We start from the raw sequence: 14,048 nt of genomic DNA on the forward strand, positions 1-14,048 counted from the left end.
CGTGCAAACAATATGCCATTCAGTAGCACAATGTTCACAAGGTTGGAAGCGCTGGGGGCGATATGTTGCAATAACAAAAATCCTTTTATAATCCCAAAAAATAAGAAGTGTCGATGCATGAAAGGTACACACTATCCTATATATTACAAATCGCCTAGGAATAGGACGTATTAATTTGTGGACACAATCAATCCGTCATGCCTTCATGCAGTGACAGCTTCGCTCGCAGCCGGTAGCGCTTCTTTGATGTTCCCGGTCGGATGACTCGCTGCCCCTTGTTGGCTTGACATAAGATTACGCATGCTGTTGGATGCCTTTGCAACTCTATTGATCGTGTTGACCGCCAATACCGCTATACACAAAACAGTCAATAAACACATTGAGAGATGCCTTATAGCCCCTCACGTACCTTTCTTGAAAGTTTTTCGTGCGTTGAAATTCTTTACAACCATAGGCATGAGATCAACTCTGGACTCGGTTTCTAACCATGGGTGTGTGAGGGCGTCCTTGGCCGTAGCGCGACGCGTGGGATCCGATACCAGTAGCTTCCGGATGAAGTCTTTGGCTGAAGAATCCGACAAAATGAGTTCGAAGATGCGATTGATGGATTTGGCGCAACAGAACCTACCCGCATCAGAAATTTCTGCCCAATACTCCTCGTCAAATTGGTAATCGCACTCTAATATCGCGCGAAATAAGCTTGTGTTTGAATTATCCTCCGCCCAAAATGGCGTGTAACCGCATAATAAAACGTATGTGACTAAGAATACGAATGTGGTTAGATGTAATACTCGTGGGTAAACATCCAGAGAAACGATAACTCACTAACTCCAATGGCCCACATATCAACGGGTTTTCCATGGCCCTTTTGTTGCAATATCTCGGGTGCTACGTTACCCGGGAGGTTATTTGGATCGTCGAGAGCGCGAAACTTTCACGTCAACGCACCAACGTAATGCGGTGTGCCGCAAGCAGTCTGCAAAAAACTGCCTTCTTCAACCATTTTTGATAAGCCAAAATCCGCTATCTACAAGTCCAAAAGGTCTGAGTGGGAACAACGGGCCTATGCCGATTTCGAAGTGTCGCACCATGAGTTCAGAGTCCTCGGCTTGATCCTTAAATAGTAGATTCTCGGGTTTCAGGTCACGGTGTACAATATCTGCACAAAGCCCGTCATTTCTTCATCAGCCAGGATCAATTAATCGTAACCACGTATATCTCATCGTACCCATATCATGTAGGTAGGCGATGGCTGTCAGAAGCTGCCGAACTAAGGCGGAGGCATCTTTCTCGGTGTAGCTCCCTTTGGTAAAGATGCGATCGAAAAGTTCGCCGCCTACACAACCAGCGGAAAGGTTGATCGAAGCTTTCTAGTTGTACACAGACTGTCGCCACACACCTGTCGCCAATTGGGTCACTAGATATACGTGTGTGCCTGTTTCATGTATGTCGCAAAGACCAATGACATTTGGATGGTTGATCCGCTTGAGCACATCCACTTCCATCCTGAGCATCTCCAGTTTCCCTGCCACATCATGCTTGTGAGTCAATTGGAAGGAATTTGACAACAATTCACAAAACTAACCTCGCAGTTGAGCTTTATCAATGATTTTAACGGCAAACTTTGCAGAGTCAGACTTTCGGGTGCATTCCTTCACTACGGCTAAGGCACAAAGACAGAGTTGGTTCGGGCCTGGAACAAATATGAATGTATTTCTTGTCTTACCAAATGAGCCAATACCCAACTGCTTCCCCATAAAATAGTGCTCGTCAAACGCAGACTGAATCTTTCCCGAATTAGACGAGCGGGGTTGAACGAGAGATCCCGACTTTGTAGGAGCTGCAAACGCGGACTCGGCATTGTCTCCAGGCAGGACGTGCTCATGCTTGCCCTTTCCTATTATCTTTGCCAGAAACTTTTTCATTTCGGTAGTTCTTGGAGGTTAAGAGCTGTAGATCACCAGTCGGGTGATATGTGCGAGCCATAGCCGCTGAGTTGGTCAGGTCAGGTGGCTGTGCACCACCATTCCACCCAATGCGGATAGCCATTCGAACCGGCGTGATGTGACGCATCCAGGAAAAGTTGCAGTTGTCAAGGACTTGTTTGGAGGCGAGCTCATCTTGCCAGTTGGACGCAGCACGGCGATTCGCTGGTTCGTACAATGTTTCCCTAGTTTTATTGTATCGCGGTGAGTGCTCATCCGTCCTGTTCTCTGCCGTGATTTAGGACCTAGCATCATGTGGAGAACACACTGTGCTGCTGCTGGCAAGCAGCGATTTTCATCAACACGGAACGGTCTGAATCGGGTAACAAATCGTTCATGCCTTCCCTGTCCGGTAAGCAACTCTCCACACAAACAGATGGAAAGGATGTATATTCACTCAGCGTTTGGTAACCAGGCCCTTCCCATACGCACTTTCGCCTCTGGCACTTCCTCATCCACATCGTCTTCGACCCCCGTTTTTAAATACACACTTGCTTTCTTGCTGGTTGCAGGTGCAGGATATACGGGTGCAGCATACTATGCACTTCACGACCCAGCTTTCCGGAAGATTTGGGTAGACAATGTTCCTGGAGGGGAAGGAGCGCTTCAAACTGTCTCCTCTGCCGCTGAAACTGTTAAAGGAACGAGCGTAGAGGAGGTGAAGAAAACGGCAGAAAACGTTCGTGGTACTGTAGCGGAGAAATACGAGAAGACTGTGGAAACTATCTCTGGACTCAAGGACGGTGCGACCAAAGGTTATCAGACTGCTGTAGAAAAAGTTCATGAAACCCAGGATGCCGCTCAAAAGAAGATTGAGAACGTAACGGCTTTTGTGAATAGCATAAAAAATGATGCCGTGGCGACATATGAAAGTGCCCACGACAAGGTCAAACAGGCGGAAGCTTCGGTACGCGGTTTTGCGGCCAGTGTAGAACAAACTTACCATAACACGGTGAATAGTGTGGAGGACACATATGAAAGCGTGAAGAGCATGATCACAGGGGAGCCACCGAAACCAAAGGTATTTATTGCGTCTACTTGCTGTCCGGTTCATTGTCCGCGCACAGAGTTGATAACATTTCTTAGCCTCCAAAGCCCGTTGTTGTGGACTCAAAGCCCCCGTCCCCTCCACCTTCCCCCATTGCAACCCCCGCTCCGCCAGCTAAATCAGCGGTGAAATTGAAGTCTCCTGAAACTGTCCCTTCCGAACCCGAGGTCAAGCTTTCTCCTAAACCGAAGAGTGAACAGGAACCAGCAGCGCTCGAGGTTGATGTCGTAGTGACGGAGGAACCAAAACAGGTTGTTGTTGAACCCGCTGTACGTACTGCTATAGTTATTGAGGACGATGCACCTGCTAAGGCGGGGGTAGTGGTTGTTACGGGAGAAGGTCCCGCTATTGTACCTGCCACTGAGAAGCCCGCGACTAACGAGCCGGTTGGAAAGTCGGTGGCTGGTGATGCATTGGAAGTCTCCTTCAAAAATATCGAGGCGGCGTTCCAAACTGCCCCCGATCGTCCGATTGCGCGAAGCCTAGCCCACTCAATCACGAGTCTGGCAGTCACACTTGGTACTCTCATTGGGTCCACCAGTGAGGAGGGAAGAGTCAAACTTGAGAAAGCTCGCAGTGAGCTTGTTGCTCTCACGAACTACCTCAATGCCTTGGAGACGGAAGAGGCAAATTTGATTCAAACAGCACTTCAGGAACAGGCTGCCAAGTTCGGGAAAACTTTGAAGAATCATGTTGAGGCTGCTCAGAAGGCTCTAGGAGATCAAAGCAGAGAGTACGAGGACAGGTTTAGCAAGGTCCTCAAGGAGGACCGCGAGCGATTGATATCTGAGCACAATGCCGAGCTGGCTGAGAAGCTTTCCAAACAGGCTAAGGAATTTCAGGCGGCCCTGGACGAAAATTTGAGAAAGCAAGCGGAGGAACTGGAAAAGCATTGGGCCAAGGAAGTGAAGACCAGAGTTGATGAAGAACGGGGTGGACGTTTGGCTCGATTGGATCATCTGGCATTGAAGTTAAAATACCTGGAGCGGATCAGCATCGATGCAGGCGAGTTGCTGGACCGGAGCCATAGACTGCACCGCCTATGGTCAGCACTTAAGGCTGTAAATGATGTCCTTGAGCAGCCCTATCAGGCATCGCTGGCAAAGGAAGTGGCTGTACTGAAGCAACTCGGGGAGGGCTTCCCTGTTGTGGAAACCGTCGTCCAAGCCATCCCGGCGGAAGTAATTCGGGAAGGAGTCCCCACCGTGTTTGACTTGGAACACAGTTTTGAAAGGGTCAGAGACTCTGTTCGGAAGGCTCAATTCATTCCACCTCACGGTGGGCCAGTTTCCTACGCAATTTCATCTGCTCTGAGTTATGTGACTTTCAGAAAGAAGGGCCTTGTTCCTGGGGACGACGTCGAATCGGTTTTGGCACGAACAGAATTCTTTTTGAGGGAGGGTGATGTGGATACTGCTGCTCGGGAGCTGAACCAGCTGAAGGGGTGGCCTCGAGCGCTGGCAAAGGACTGGTTGAAAAGCGCAAGGAGGTACCTGGAACTGAAGCAGGCTTTGGAGGTAGGCATCTAAATACGTATTGCTGCTATGGTGTTGCCATGCTAAGGAAAACATTTTTGTTGACAGGTTGTGGAAACTCATTTGAGTCTAATGAGTTTGGGGGCTGTGTGAGGTCGGTTATCGGTGTAGACAAGAGTTTCTTTGTATTTTCGATAGAGTAAATTGGCATTGGATAATATCGCTTGATATCTCATAGGCCATTTTGAAAGGTTATACCGACTCGAGAGCACACTCCCCCGTCATATGAATAAGATTATGCAACTCTAATGCTCTATACACTATGTGCCGCATCCCGCATACAAGTCAAATGCCATGACTCCCACTACAATTAGCAGCTATGGTACTCTGTCCAGCAGTAGCGACTCAATATCTGGCGAGCAAACAAATCTCTTCGATACATCGCCAAGGATATAACAAGCCGGTTTCTCCGCGTCAACCGCGACCACGTTTTGCAAGAAGCTCGTCTCAGGCCCTGGCGTAACCTGTGCATATGCAAGTCTAATGAGCTCCAGTTCTCAACAATAGATCGCGAAGCGATACTCACGTCAAACATGATATTGCCCATTTTTAGCTTCATCTTGCCCGATCGATATAGCACCAGTTTGCCCACTCTACCATCGGGACCAACTGACTTTTGCGCCGCATCTGGATCGGTTTTTATCTTTGGGTCTGCCTTTACGTGCACAGGCCGTGAGTCTGTGGAGACCTGTGCTTCGACCACTTCTACGCCCAAAGCGTCGAATTTCGGGAGAATTGAGGGGAATTGAAAGAACAGCATTTGATTTTCCTAATAGTATCTATAAGCAAAAGCCATCAAAATGAAGCAAAAAGGAATAGATACCTCGGGTTGGACGAATTCCGCAGGAGGTCCCATTTTGGGTTTTTCTTCAACATCCATCGCATCCACATCTATATCTGCGCTCACATCAACGTCAACCGGTGCTGGTGGCGGTATCATTTGGTTGTCCGTGCCCTCCTCTATCTTGACCGATACGGAGGGCCGTCGTCTTGCATCCCGTACTCGCTGTCGTTCCCGCTTCAGTCTTTCCATCTTTACATGTTTCGGCCCACCCATCGTAACAGGGGCCCACACATCATCTGGATCAAATGATCCGTCGTCCTCTGCTTCATCTTTGCGCTCACTCCGTTGATGAGCATATTCCACCTTGTTGAGATTTGCTTCAGCTGCGGAGGCTCGACCGGGGGTTGCAATTACCCCTGGATACAGTAATCATCAGTCCATGACAGGATACCAAGGATTAGCCCGCGGCAACTGAGTTTACCTCGTTGAGCAGGACCAAAGGCAAAAGGACCCGACGCTGTCAAGGTTAGCTCTTGTCGCCGTGATTGTCCTATGTATATTGATAAGTATGATGAGTGCGGGAACTAGTATTGCTCTCAGTAATCTGATACCGACCTCGTGGTTTCCGAGTGTCGCTCCCAGGTTGGCGGTGAGATCTTTCATCTCTTTGAGGTTGCTCTGGAGTACTAATAGGATGTGTCTATCAGTAAGGCATATTGAGGTTTATCTTGCGATAAAAGGAAGGGCTGACGTACGGATCTGCCTTCTTTCTTCTGGCTGGAACAGTTGGTGCGAACTTTGGCTGCAGGAAATGTCATGGATGTTAGCCGCTAGCTATAGGAGGCCCCCAGCATTCTTAAAATACCCTTGGCGTAGGATTTGCCCCTCCAGCAATAGGAACAGATAGCTCGCGTGGAGCTCTCAATGAACCCAGTCGTCCTGTTGTTGTACTGGGAAGTACAATCTCCAACGTTCCAGGCTGTCGCTGTGTATCTGCTTCAGATGTCGGGGATACATCAGAACTTTCAGGGGCGCCATTGTCCGCTGTGGATGAAGGGGTCTTCGAAGAGCGAGTTGCAGGTCTTCGCCGTCCCGTCATTGTAAAGTGAATGTCGTTGGTAGATCGAAGGCCCAAACTTGGATCTTCAGCTGGTTTGTTACGCTGGCAGGCGATGGCACAGCAATGGTTATGCATTGGAACCATTTGATTCTCCATTCACAGTCCCCCAGCCAAATCGCTTGCTTGCTTAACGGGTTTCACCTGCCTTCTGAACGACGACAATCCCCACAATCCGAAATGCTTGCACGGACACTTGCGCACGGACGTCGCGCTGCGACAGCATCGTCCGTCTCTGCAACTTGCTCACGACGTCTCCTCGCCACCCAAAAACAGGTGGTTCCCCAAGCGGCCAACCGGGCCGATGTCTGGAGTGCTCACCAGCAAAAGAAGAGTGTCGCTATGACCGGACCGCGATTCGAACAGACCGATTTTTCCCTTCAGGTTTGTTAACAGAGAGATATTTCGGTAGGCTGTAAGGAGCTAGAGGTTAAGGCTAAGATATGCGTTTAGCCAAATCCGCTATCCGCGCAAGAGCTGATTGACAAAGTGCCCGTTACGTTTGTGGAGGCCCGTCGTGTCGCTTGTAATGGAGGTAATAAAATCCTTAGAATAGGAGGGCACGAGAATTCTTGGCTGAAGTTCGCACGCACATTTTAGGTGGCGGCGCTTTGGGACACCCACAAGTTTGGTTGAACTTGGTATGTGAACAGTTGTGCTGTTTTTAGACCACGTCCTATCATACTCATCAGCAACCATCGCCATATCTTAGGACAAGGATGAACCTCAAGCTTGCGGTGGGTGCAAAAACTGATACAGATTGGCATATTTGCATTCCGCTCATAGTTTTCCGGGATATGCTAGGCTACTGTGGTCTTCGATTTCAGCAGAAGCATCATCACTAGCGTGTCCAAGTATTATCAATCGTCAATAAAGGTGTTAGATCTTTAGAACAGTCTTCACACTCAAAACAATATGAGGGTTTGCGGCAGGCGTATGTGTGCACGGCGCATTGCTCTTAGTAAGTTTATATCCCTCAAAATACACCGTCATCCTCATTTCGATATCAAATGAGTTTCTATCAAAATATGCAAAACCGTTAAATTTATCCCGAGGGAGGATGAGAAGCTGACGCGATCTTGGTTGCACGTACCTTTGCTTGGAAGAACCTCCTCAGGTACATGACCTGCCAGACGCCAGAAGAGATGACAACACCCATAGCGAGAATGTTGAACCACTTTACCCTCGAGTTTGTGGATTCTTTATGAGGAAGCGGGATTTAGCTCAATACACGGATATAGATAGCGGATGACGCCCGTACCATTGACATCGCGCATCAGCATTTCCCTCTCTTTCAAAACCTCCATTTGCCCAGTGATTTCCGTCACCACCGCTTCCAGCCTTCGAAGTTCCACTTCGACAGGAAGCAGTTTCTTTTGTCGGATCTCTTCGGATAGATCCATGGCCTCCGCACCAGTGTCCACATGAAAGCTTATGAATAGCTTTGTGTCAGGCCCAGGATGTTGCCCTAGAATGGCCTTCGTTAGTCTGTCACCTAATCTGCAAGAAAGTGTTCTGCCACACCCACCTGATTCCAGAGTATTGGTGAAGCAGAAGTACACAGCTGCGTCGTCGTGTGTTGTGAAGGCAAACTTCTGCTCGCCAGACGCTCCCCTTTTGTTCCAGTACTTGTTATCGTGTGGTTTATCGAATACTTCAATATCTACTCGTTGATGCTCTCCATCACCAACCACGACATTGCCTACGACTAGTTTGTTGTCTCCAATGTACTGAATCACACAACGCTTTGTCCCAGGCGAATGCGCCGCTTGGAGGTCAAATTTGAGCGCGTTGGACAAGGAGCTGAATAGCACAGCAATGCACACTAGCGATGCCGCTGTCCACCGTGAAAAGTACATCGCGTCCTGTGGGTGCGTAGGAAGAGGTCGGTGAAAGATGTTGAACGCTGGTTGACGTGCAACGGCCTTTGAAACAGGCGAGATCGTTGGACAAACCATTATTAACCAAGTGCATTCCAATGCAAACAAATCATTCTGATTGAAAAGTTGAAGTTGGAAGCTGCAAACCAGCTCGGTCCCGCAAAGAAACATGGGACCTGTGGCAGCAACGACTTCACCAGGAGGATTGACGTCTGTACAGTCCTTGCATAACGAGCAAGTGAACACAAGTCAGAACGCTATGGGTACAGAGGTGCAAGCTGCCGAAAATGCGGGGGAAACACAGAAGGATTTACCAACTGGAGGAGAGAAGAAGACAAAGGCGGCGATAGAGACTGTTCGAGGGAAACCTGTTTCGGGTAGGATATCACAAGCAAGGGCATGTCTTTTGGACCGCCACTTATGATATTGTTCAGGCCGCGCATGGAAAGTAACGCAAACAAAGCGGCATTCTGCCATGAGGCCAAAAATGCTCCGACCAGGCAAGTATTGTGTTGTCCTGTCAGGCGTCGACCTGCATTCAAATTCCGTCAAAGCTTGGACTGACACCTCTATTAGGCTGGGTAAAGCAACAGGAAGATAGAAAGAAACGCGAGATTGTAAAGACAATCGAAAAAGAATTGAAAGACCAAAAGATTGCCGCAAAACAAGTACGTTCTTGTCATGTACAGATTCTTAAGAGTCCTATATCATCTAACAGCCTATCACCTTACTCTTGTCTTTTGTTCAGAAAAAGAGGGAGGAGGAAAAGGAGCGACAGAAGCGAAAAGAGGAAAATGAAAAGCGTGCTGAAGTAGTCCAGCAAGTACGTGTAAACACACTGAGATTGCACAAACAGACTACCCCGATACTAAATACGCTCTTTTCGTCTGAATAGGTATCTGCAGCGAAGCTGAAGCGGATGAAAAAGAAGCAATTGCGCCAGCTCCGCAAGCAATAGAAACGCAATTATCAATCACCGACTATAATCCTGTACATCTTTCTTTTCTCCATTCTACTTGTTACTATCCTTCTTATTCTTGTAATTTATCATTCTCAACATTGCTTATTGACCTTGTATGCTATCGTCCAGCGTTCATTGCAATCCGCACTTTGTTTTGTTTGTAATCTGAATTTTTTTTGTCGAGGCGCGTCCTTTAGTCATGACCAAACCCAGATCTGTTGAAGAGTAGGCCAGCAGTCATTTTTGGCTCAATTTACAAAATGACGAGATCACTAGAAAGCCTCGAATGGTCGCTAATATTGGGCCGGCTACCAACAGAAGCGACACACACACCACAAAGTTCCCTCGTGGATCTCATCATTCATGGCCATTATCACAAGGCTTTACAGTCCCAGGCCGCCGTCGAGGTGTTCGGAAGTAACGTCGACATTGGTTCTGATGATATACGGTGTATAACAGAAAGCTTTGGTAGGTCGGACGTATAGGACTGATATGCATGTGGTCAGGTATCTAACATCTTGGTAGATGCAACCCCTTTTATACTCTCTCGGTTGAAGACCTACCTGGCGGACACAGAAGGAGGTCAATTCGAACGACAATTTGAAGTACTCTGTGTAGGAGTGGCTTGTTTGTATGCTTTTCTTCAAAGTGGATGGACTGGTCCACGTCTGAACATGGAACCAGTGGACATTCTCCCCGAAGCTGTACACAAATATGTAAGTATTACGGAAAATGCGACATTAAGTCTATATGTATGTTGCTGACAGCTGTGTTAGTCTGAAGACTTACGGAAGAAGGCATTGGAGAATTTAGTTGAGGATGGCGAGGAGGTTTACTCATTGACTCCACGACCCTTGTTTTTGGTCTATGCCAAAGTCATTCTGGTAGATGGCGCTAGCCTACTGTCGGATCTGAAAGTATGCATCAATGATAGTAGGCTCTGAGCGCCCTCTCTCATCGTTGTACTGTTATACCTAGAGTACATCCTGGTGGCGGGCGCGTACTCTATTCACTCAGCAGAAGCTCTTGGAAAACCCAGCGGCGACTTTGTGCGACGATATCCTCGCATCCTTAGAGCAAGGTTTTTCAATGCTTTCTCCTACGGTCTCTTTTTGCTATCGTTCCTAATTCCTGTCTTTCCATAGTGGCCGCAGACATTCCATCAGAAGATGATACCAATGGCCGGTATGCTTCCTGTTATGATTTATGGTGCCTTTGGCCGCATACTCATCCTCTCTTGGGATAGGGAACTGCGTACTAGGTACAATCTTGAACTTGGCCTGGTCCATCATTGGTATAAACAGGATAGCAAGTCGGTGGTTGGTATTTAAGATTGATTGCACCAGTCCTGCGTCGATGCTTACTCGAATCAACTTTCAGCCGTACCTTGAGGCTGCGCAAGCAGCTAGCAGGTTCAAGTGGACCTTGACTGGTGCCCTTGGGAAGCGTACAAAGTTTCAAGAGTTTGACGTCTCCCAACTCGTGGTAATGGCGGAAAGTGCCCAAGATGTGGAAGAAACCAATGACAAGGAACATGGAACTCAGTGCCAACCCAAGACGTTGGCGCTGAACGATGATACATTATTGGAGACTATTGAATTTACCCAGGATGCCAGTCAAGAGGGTCAGAGTGCCGCAACGCAGGGCAACCTGAAGGTGATTGATCAATGTATTCTTCTTGCGTTCTGGTAAGCGAAAGCTCGACGGTCAGGATGTACGACTCGAACTTATCAATTTTGGCAGTTTAAATGTCAAAAACACGAATCCTGCCCATGGTCTGACAACAGAAGAGATGTTGCCGTATGTGCGGGTGAGTGTCTGCACGTGGCGTCAGTGCAAGACTCTTTCTCTAATGAATTTGCTGTGGTTGTCCTAGCGCGTATTGGAAAACGCTAACAACTGGATGGTTCACACGATGGGGTTACTTTTGAGGTCTCGCCTGGAGAGCAACAAATCCCGCACTGTGGAACGAGCGGCATTACAGCTGCAGGTACGCGGCAGTTGAACGAAACGCTGAGGGCTCAGAATATTCACTGGCTGACACATCATATAGGCACTTGTCGACCAGTTCCCTCTGGAAGAGTCGTCCGTATCTGATCGTATGCTGCACATCTTTTCAATAATGCTTCCCGCGAAGTGGGAAATGGAGGTAAGCAACGCTCCTCAAGAGGAGAGGCGGTGCACTATGTGTGAAATCCTAGCGTATTGGATGATGCGATGCATTCATTCGATGTTGTTGTCAGGGGGGCGCGAGGGTTCTACTTCATAAAGGAGTTGCTATGATGAAACTTCACGTTCACTGTGTGAGAGAAGGCCACAATGATGTTGATGTCATTGCACCTCAAGGCTTTCGCCTTTGCTTCCGATTAGGAGCACATGTTACTGGCTGGCGACGTAAGATATTGACTGCGCACGACGGAATACTAATGAAGCCTTCTTCCGTATTTGCAGCGGGAGCTTGCCGAGCGCTTTGTTTCCCTTGGTGTCACCCGTACAGCTTTAGAGATCTTTGAACGCTTGGAGCTATGGGAAGATGTTATATCCTGCTATCAAATGTTGGAGCAGGACAAGAAGGCCGAGGCTCTTGTTCAGGAACGACTAAAAATAACACCAAGATCACCCAAGCTCCATTGTATACTGGGCGATTTGAAGCAAGATCCATCGTACTATGAAATGGCTTGGAAACTATCAGATGGAAGATATGCTCGTGCCATGCGATCACTTGGAGCTTATTACTTCAAGCGGAGTGAATGGGTCAAGTCAATCGAATGCTACCACCGTGCACTCGCAATCAACTCATTATTTGAAAACTCGTGGTTTGTGATGGGTTGTGCTGCTATGCGGGCGGAAGATTGGGACCAAGCGGTTAGGGCGTTCAGCCGTGTGACATCACTTGATCACGAAAACGGTGAAGCATGGACAAACTTGGCGTCTGTCTACGTTCGACAAAAGAAGAAGCGAGAGGCTTGGCGAGCTCTTCGCGAAGCTATCAAGCAGCATTTTGACAATTCGAAGATTTGGGAAAACTATTTGTACACCTCTATCGATCTCGGGGAATTCCAGGAAGCTATTCACGCCATGGAGCGAGTGCTGGATACGAGGTGGGATAAGGCAGGCGAAAAAGAGAACGTAGTTGACGTCGAGGTCTTGGACATTCTGGTGAATGCAGTGGTGAATGATATCGCAGACGCCAAAGGTCAACCAGCTTCCCGACTGTCAAGCAAACTCAATCGGCTGTTGAATTCTATAACATCAAAGGTTGCCACGAACCCAGCAGTTTTTAGCTGCGTAGCCAAATTTGCTGCCTCCCGAGGATTGTACCGTCGTGCTCTTGATTACCGGTTGAAGGCCTATCGATGTCTATTACATCACCCACAAATGGCCGATGATGAATATGTCTTCAAGATGACGGTCGCAAAAGCACTAGAGTTGGTAGATGCATACGTTACGGATGGACCACGTATGGAGGCTGTTCGAATGGGAGCTACAGAGGATGACCCTGGTAAGGGCGAAGAGGCGCGGCAGGAAGAAATGGTCTGCAAGGATTGGGCCTATCAGGCGAGAATGGTATTGAGGACATTGATTGGGCGAACAAAGGTGAGCGCTGATATGGCTCAACATATTTGCATGCAATACTGGTGCTGAGACCTGCAATTAGAGCACATTTGAAGATCATCCGCAGCATGATGAACTGAAGGGTAAACTACAAGAGATTACCGAACTAGCACGGGCGTGAGGTTGATACAGTTTGCATTGCATTCATTAAAGAAGGAAAAGGCTTTTCAATGTATAATAGATGTGGCAATTCTGTCGCCTTTCATGTATTTAATACAGCATAAATATGACGGTCCTTCCATCTTGTGGCTGGGCACGATAATTAGCACTTACGTAAGCCCTCGATCGCGACGTGTTCAGCAACTTGCAGCTCTACCCGTTCAACCTCATAACAAGACGTGCACCCGCTCACACTCCGCTCATCTTTGAAGGTATTGGGAAACCATTCTTGATTTCATTTTTAGCACCATCTAAATTGGGTGTCAAGTTCTTGTCACCTTTGACCGGCTTATCAATTGGATAGGTTCGTGGTGCACACAGTAAGCCTATTATGAGCATTCACACGGATTTGATCTGCGATTAACCTCCATGGACAGGGCAATTGCGGTTTGCAGCTGCAAGCAGAATGTCCTCCGATGAAGGTGACATGTCTGTTCCAGAGACGGACTGGGAAACTGATGGGGATCCGCTTCGTGAAACGATCATGTCCGGATCTGAGCCTGATTTGCAGGATATGCCCGATCTCACAGATCAGGATGAATATGACGATGGCGAAGATGAATTCTCAGACGGTCCTCCAAGTCTTGTCGACGATAGTGAATCTGGTGACGCTTCCGGAGATGAGGCCAGTTCCCTCTGGACTATGCCAAAATCCGTGCTAACCAAGTCCGAAGAGACGGAATATATGACAGCCCTCTCTGCTGAACGCTCCTTGAAAAAAGCCCAGAAGCAGCTCAGCCAAGAGGTAGAGGAGAATTCCGATGAGCAAGAAGAGTACCTTCGGCAGAAAGAGGAAGAAAGACATCAGATACGTAGACTGGAGCGTGCAAAGCGGCGTGAGGCGCGACGAAAGGCCACTCAGGAGCAGCATGTTGATCCTATTGCCGAAAGCGTTACCAATGCAATGGTTGCTTTTCATCAAGGCAAATGGACCATGTCGTCTTTGTGCTTTGCGACTGCGGTC

General features: G+C 48.1%; 7 protein-coding genes across 7 annotated transcripts; 4 read left to right on the forward strand and 3 right to left on the reverse strand.

The window, feature by feature from the left end:
- Positions 1–56: 56 nt before the first annotated feature.
- Positions 57–1,975, reverse strand: SPPG_02327 (CAMK/CAMK1 protein kinase). The gene is made up of 10 exons (XM_016750618.1): positions 1,727–1,975; positions 1,586–1,663; positions 1,400–1,525; positions 1,229–1,336; positions 1,089–1,159; positions 949–1,027; positions 826–888; positions 629–760; positions 410–565; positions 57–352 (listed from the first exon to the last, which is right to left on the reverse strand). Exons 1-10 carry the CDS (start codon positions 1,923–1,925, stop codon positions 204–206), a joined length of 1,161 nt encoding a protein of 386 aa, XP_016611315.1. The 5' UTR covers positions 1,926–1,975; the 3' UTR covers positions 57–203.
- A 134-nt stretch (positions 1,976–2,109) lies between these two features.
- Positions 2,110–4,828, forward strand: SPPG_02328 (uncharacterized protein). Its single transcript, XM_016750619.1, has 5 exons — positions 2,110–2,153; positions 2,228–2,337; positions 2,401–3,006; positions 3,072–4,550; positions 4,617–4,828. The coding sequence occupies exons 2-5, from the start codon at positions 2,239–2,241 to the stop codon at positions 4,659–4,661; spliced, it is 2,229 nt and encodes a 742-aa protein (XP_016611316.1). The 5' UTR covers positions 2,110–2,153; positions 2,228–2,238; the 3' UTR covers positions 4,662–4,828.
- SPPG_02329 (uncharacterized protein) lies at positions 4,664–6,480 on the reverse strand. The gene is made up of 7 exons (XM_016750620.1): positions 6,218–6,480; positions 6,108–6,154; positions 5,968–6,038; positions 5,834–5,902; positions 5,392–5,768; positions 5,095–5,337; positions 4,664–5,032 (listed from the first exon to the last, which is right to left on the reverse strand). Exons 1-7 carry the CDS (start codon positions 6,449–6,451, stop codon positions 4,886–4,888), a joined length of 1,188 nt encoding a protein of 395 aa, XP_016611317.1. The 5' UTR covers positions 6,452–6,480; the 3' UTR covers positions 4,664–4,885.
- Positions 6,481–6,597: 117 nt separating this feature from the next.
- On the forward strand, positions 6,598–7,541 carry SPPG_02330 (uncharacterized protein). Its single transcript, XM_016750621.1, has 5 exons — positions 6,598–6,853; positions 6,923–7,004; positions 7,070–7,110; positions 7,182–7,206; positions 7,274–7,541. Exons 1-5 carry the CDS (start codon positions 6,650–6,652, stop codon positions 7,312–7,314), a joined length of 393 nt encoding a protein of 130 aa, XP_016611318.1. The 5' UTR covers positions 6,598–6,649; the 3' UTR covers positions 7,315–7,541.
- On the reverse strand, positions 7,237–8,385 carry SPPG_02331 (uncharacterized protein). The gene is made up of 4 exons (XM_016750622.1): positions 7,998–8,385; positions 7,731–7,937; positions 7,563–7,669; positions 7,237–7,487 (listed from the first exon to the last, which is right to left on the reverse strand). The coding sequence occupies exons 1-4, from the start codon at positions 8,326–8,328 to the stop codon at positions 7,476–7,478; spliced, it is 657 nt and encodes a 218-aa protein (XP_016611319.1). The 5' UTR covers positions 8,329–8,385; the 3' UTR covers positions 7,237–7,475.
- A 95-nt stretch (positions 8,386–8,480) lies between these two features.
- Positions 8,481–9,426, forward strand: SPPG_02332 (uncharacterized protein). Its single transcript, XM_016750623.1, has 5 exons — positions 8,481–8,726; positions 8,784–8,849; positions 8,926–9,017; positions 9,098–9,172; positions 9,245–9,426. The coding sequence occupies exons 1-5, from the start codon at positions 8,519–8,521 to the stop codon at positions 9,305–9,307; spliced, it is 504 nt and encodes a 167-aa protein (XP_016611320.1). The 5' UTR covers positions 8,481–8,518; the 3' UTR covers positions 9,308–9,426.
- A 101-nt stretch (positions 9,427–9,527) lies between these two features.
- SPPG_02333 (tetratricopeptide repeat-containing protein EMW1) lies at positions 9,528–13,193 on the forward strand. The gene is made up of 12 exons (XM_016750624.1): positions 9,528–9,778; positions 9,836–10,026; positions 10,087–10,227; positions 10,289–10,391; positions 10,456–10,495; positions 10,557–10,629; positions 10,691–10,998; positions 11,054–11,120; positions 11,187–11,300; positions 11,364–11,459; positions 11,762–12,907; positions 12,969–13,193. Exons 1-12 carry the CDS (start codon positions 9,571–9,573, stop codon positions 13,044–13,046), a joined length of 2,565 nt encoding a protein of 854 aa, XP_016611321.1. The 5' UTR covers positions 9,528–9,570; the 3' UTR covers positions 13,047–13,193.
- The last annotated feature ends 855 nt before the right edge of the window (positions 13,194–14,048 follow it).

The sequence above is a fragment of the Spizellomyces punctatus genome, assembly GCF_000182565.1.
Source record: "Spizellomyces punctatus DAOM BR117 chromosome Unknown supercont1.3, whole genome shotgun sequence".
NCBI classification, from domain to species: Eukaryota; Fungi; Chytridiomycota; class Chytridiomycetes; order Spizellomycetales; family Spizellomycetaceae; genus Spizellomyces; species Spizellomyces punctatus.

Coding starts and splice junctions, on each gene's coding strand:
- SPPG_02328 (XM_016750619.1), top strand. CDS start 2,239: ATGTGGAGAACACACTGTGCTGCTGCTGGCAAGCAGCGATTTTCATCA. Junction 2,338..2,400: donor GTTCATGCCTTCCCTGTCCG/GTAAGCAACTCT, acceptor TTTGGTAACCAG/GCCCTTCCCATACGCACTTT. Junction 4,551..4,616: donor AACTGAAGCAGGCTTTGGAG/GTAGGCATCTAA, acceptor TTTTGTTGACAG/GTTGTGGAAACTCATTTGAG.
- SPPG_02331 (XM_016750622.1), bottom strand. CDS start 8,328: ATGTACTTTTCACGGTGGACAGCGGCATCGCTAGTGTGCATTGCTGTG. Junction 7,938..7,997: donor CACCAATACTCTGGAATCAG/GTGGGTGTGGCA, acceptor AGGCCATTCTAG/GGCAACATCCTGGGCCTGAC. Junction 7,670..7,730: donor GCTGATGCGCGATGTCAATG/GTACGGGCGTCA, acceptor TTCCTCATAAAG/AATCCACAAACTCGAGGGTA.
- SPPG_02333 (XM_016750624.1), top strand. CDS start 9,571: ATGACGAGATCACTAGAAAGCCTCGAATGGTCGCTAATATTGGGCCGG. Junction 10,027..10,086: donor CCGAAGCTGTACACAAATAT/GTAAGTATTACG, acceptor CAGCTGTGTTAG/TCTGAAGACTTACGGAAGAA. Junction 10,496..10,556: donor GAAGATGATACCAATGGCCG/GTATGCTTCCTG, acceptor CTCTTGGGATAG/GGAACTGCGTACTAGGTACA.
- SPPG_02332 (XM_016750623.1), top strand. CDS start 8,519: ATGGGACCTGTGGCAGCAACGACTTCACCAGGAGGATTGACGTCTGTA. Junction 9,018..9,097: donor AAAAGATTGCCGCAAAACAA/GTACGTTCTTGT, acceptor TCTTTTGTTCAG/AAAAAGAGGGAGGAGGAAAA. Junction 9,173..9,244: donor GTGCTGAAGTAGTCCAGCAA/GTACGTGTAAAC, acceptor TCGTCTGAATAG/GTATCTGCAGCGAAGCTGAA.
- SPPG_02327 (XM_016750618.1), bottom strand. CDS start 1,925: ATGAAAAAGTTTCTGGCAAAGATAATAGGAAAGGGCAAGCATGAGCAC. Junction 1,526..1,585: donor TGATAAAGCTCAACTGCGAG/GTTAGTTTTGTG, acceptor ATGATGTGGCAG/GGAAACTGGAGATGCTCAGG. Junction 761..825: donor TATGTGGGCCATTGGAGTTA/GTGAGTTATCGT, acceptor TCGTATTCTTAG/TCACATACGTTTTATTATGC.
- SPPG_02330 (XM_016750621.1), top strand. CDS start 6,650: ATGCTTGCACGGACACTTGCGCACGGACGTCGCGCTGCGACAGCATCG. Junction 7,005..7,069: donor TCGTGTCGCTTGTAATGGAG/GTAATAAAATCC, acceptor CGCACATTTTAG/GTGGCGGCGCTTTGGGACAC. Junction 7,207..7,273: donor GGATGAACCTCAAGCTTGCG/GTGGGTGCAAAA, acceptor GGGATATGCTAG/GCTACTGTGGTCTTCGATTT.
- SPPG_02329 (XM_016750620.1), bottom strand. CDS start 6,451: ATGACGGGACGGCGAAGACCTGCAACTCGCTCTTCGAAGACCCCTTCA. Junction 5,903..5,967: donor CGACACTCGGAAACCACGAG/GTCGGTATCAGA, acceptor CAATATACATAG/GACAATCACGGCGACAAGAG. Junction 5,338..5,391: donor CGGAATTCGTCCAACCCGAG/GTATCTATTCCT, acceptor AGATACTATTAG/GAAAATCAAATGCTGTTCTT.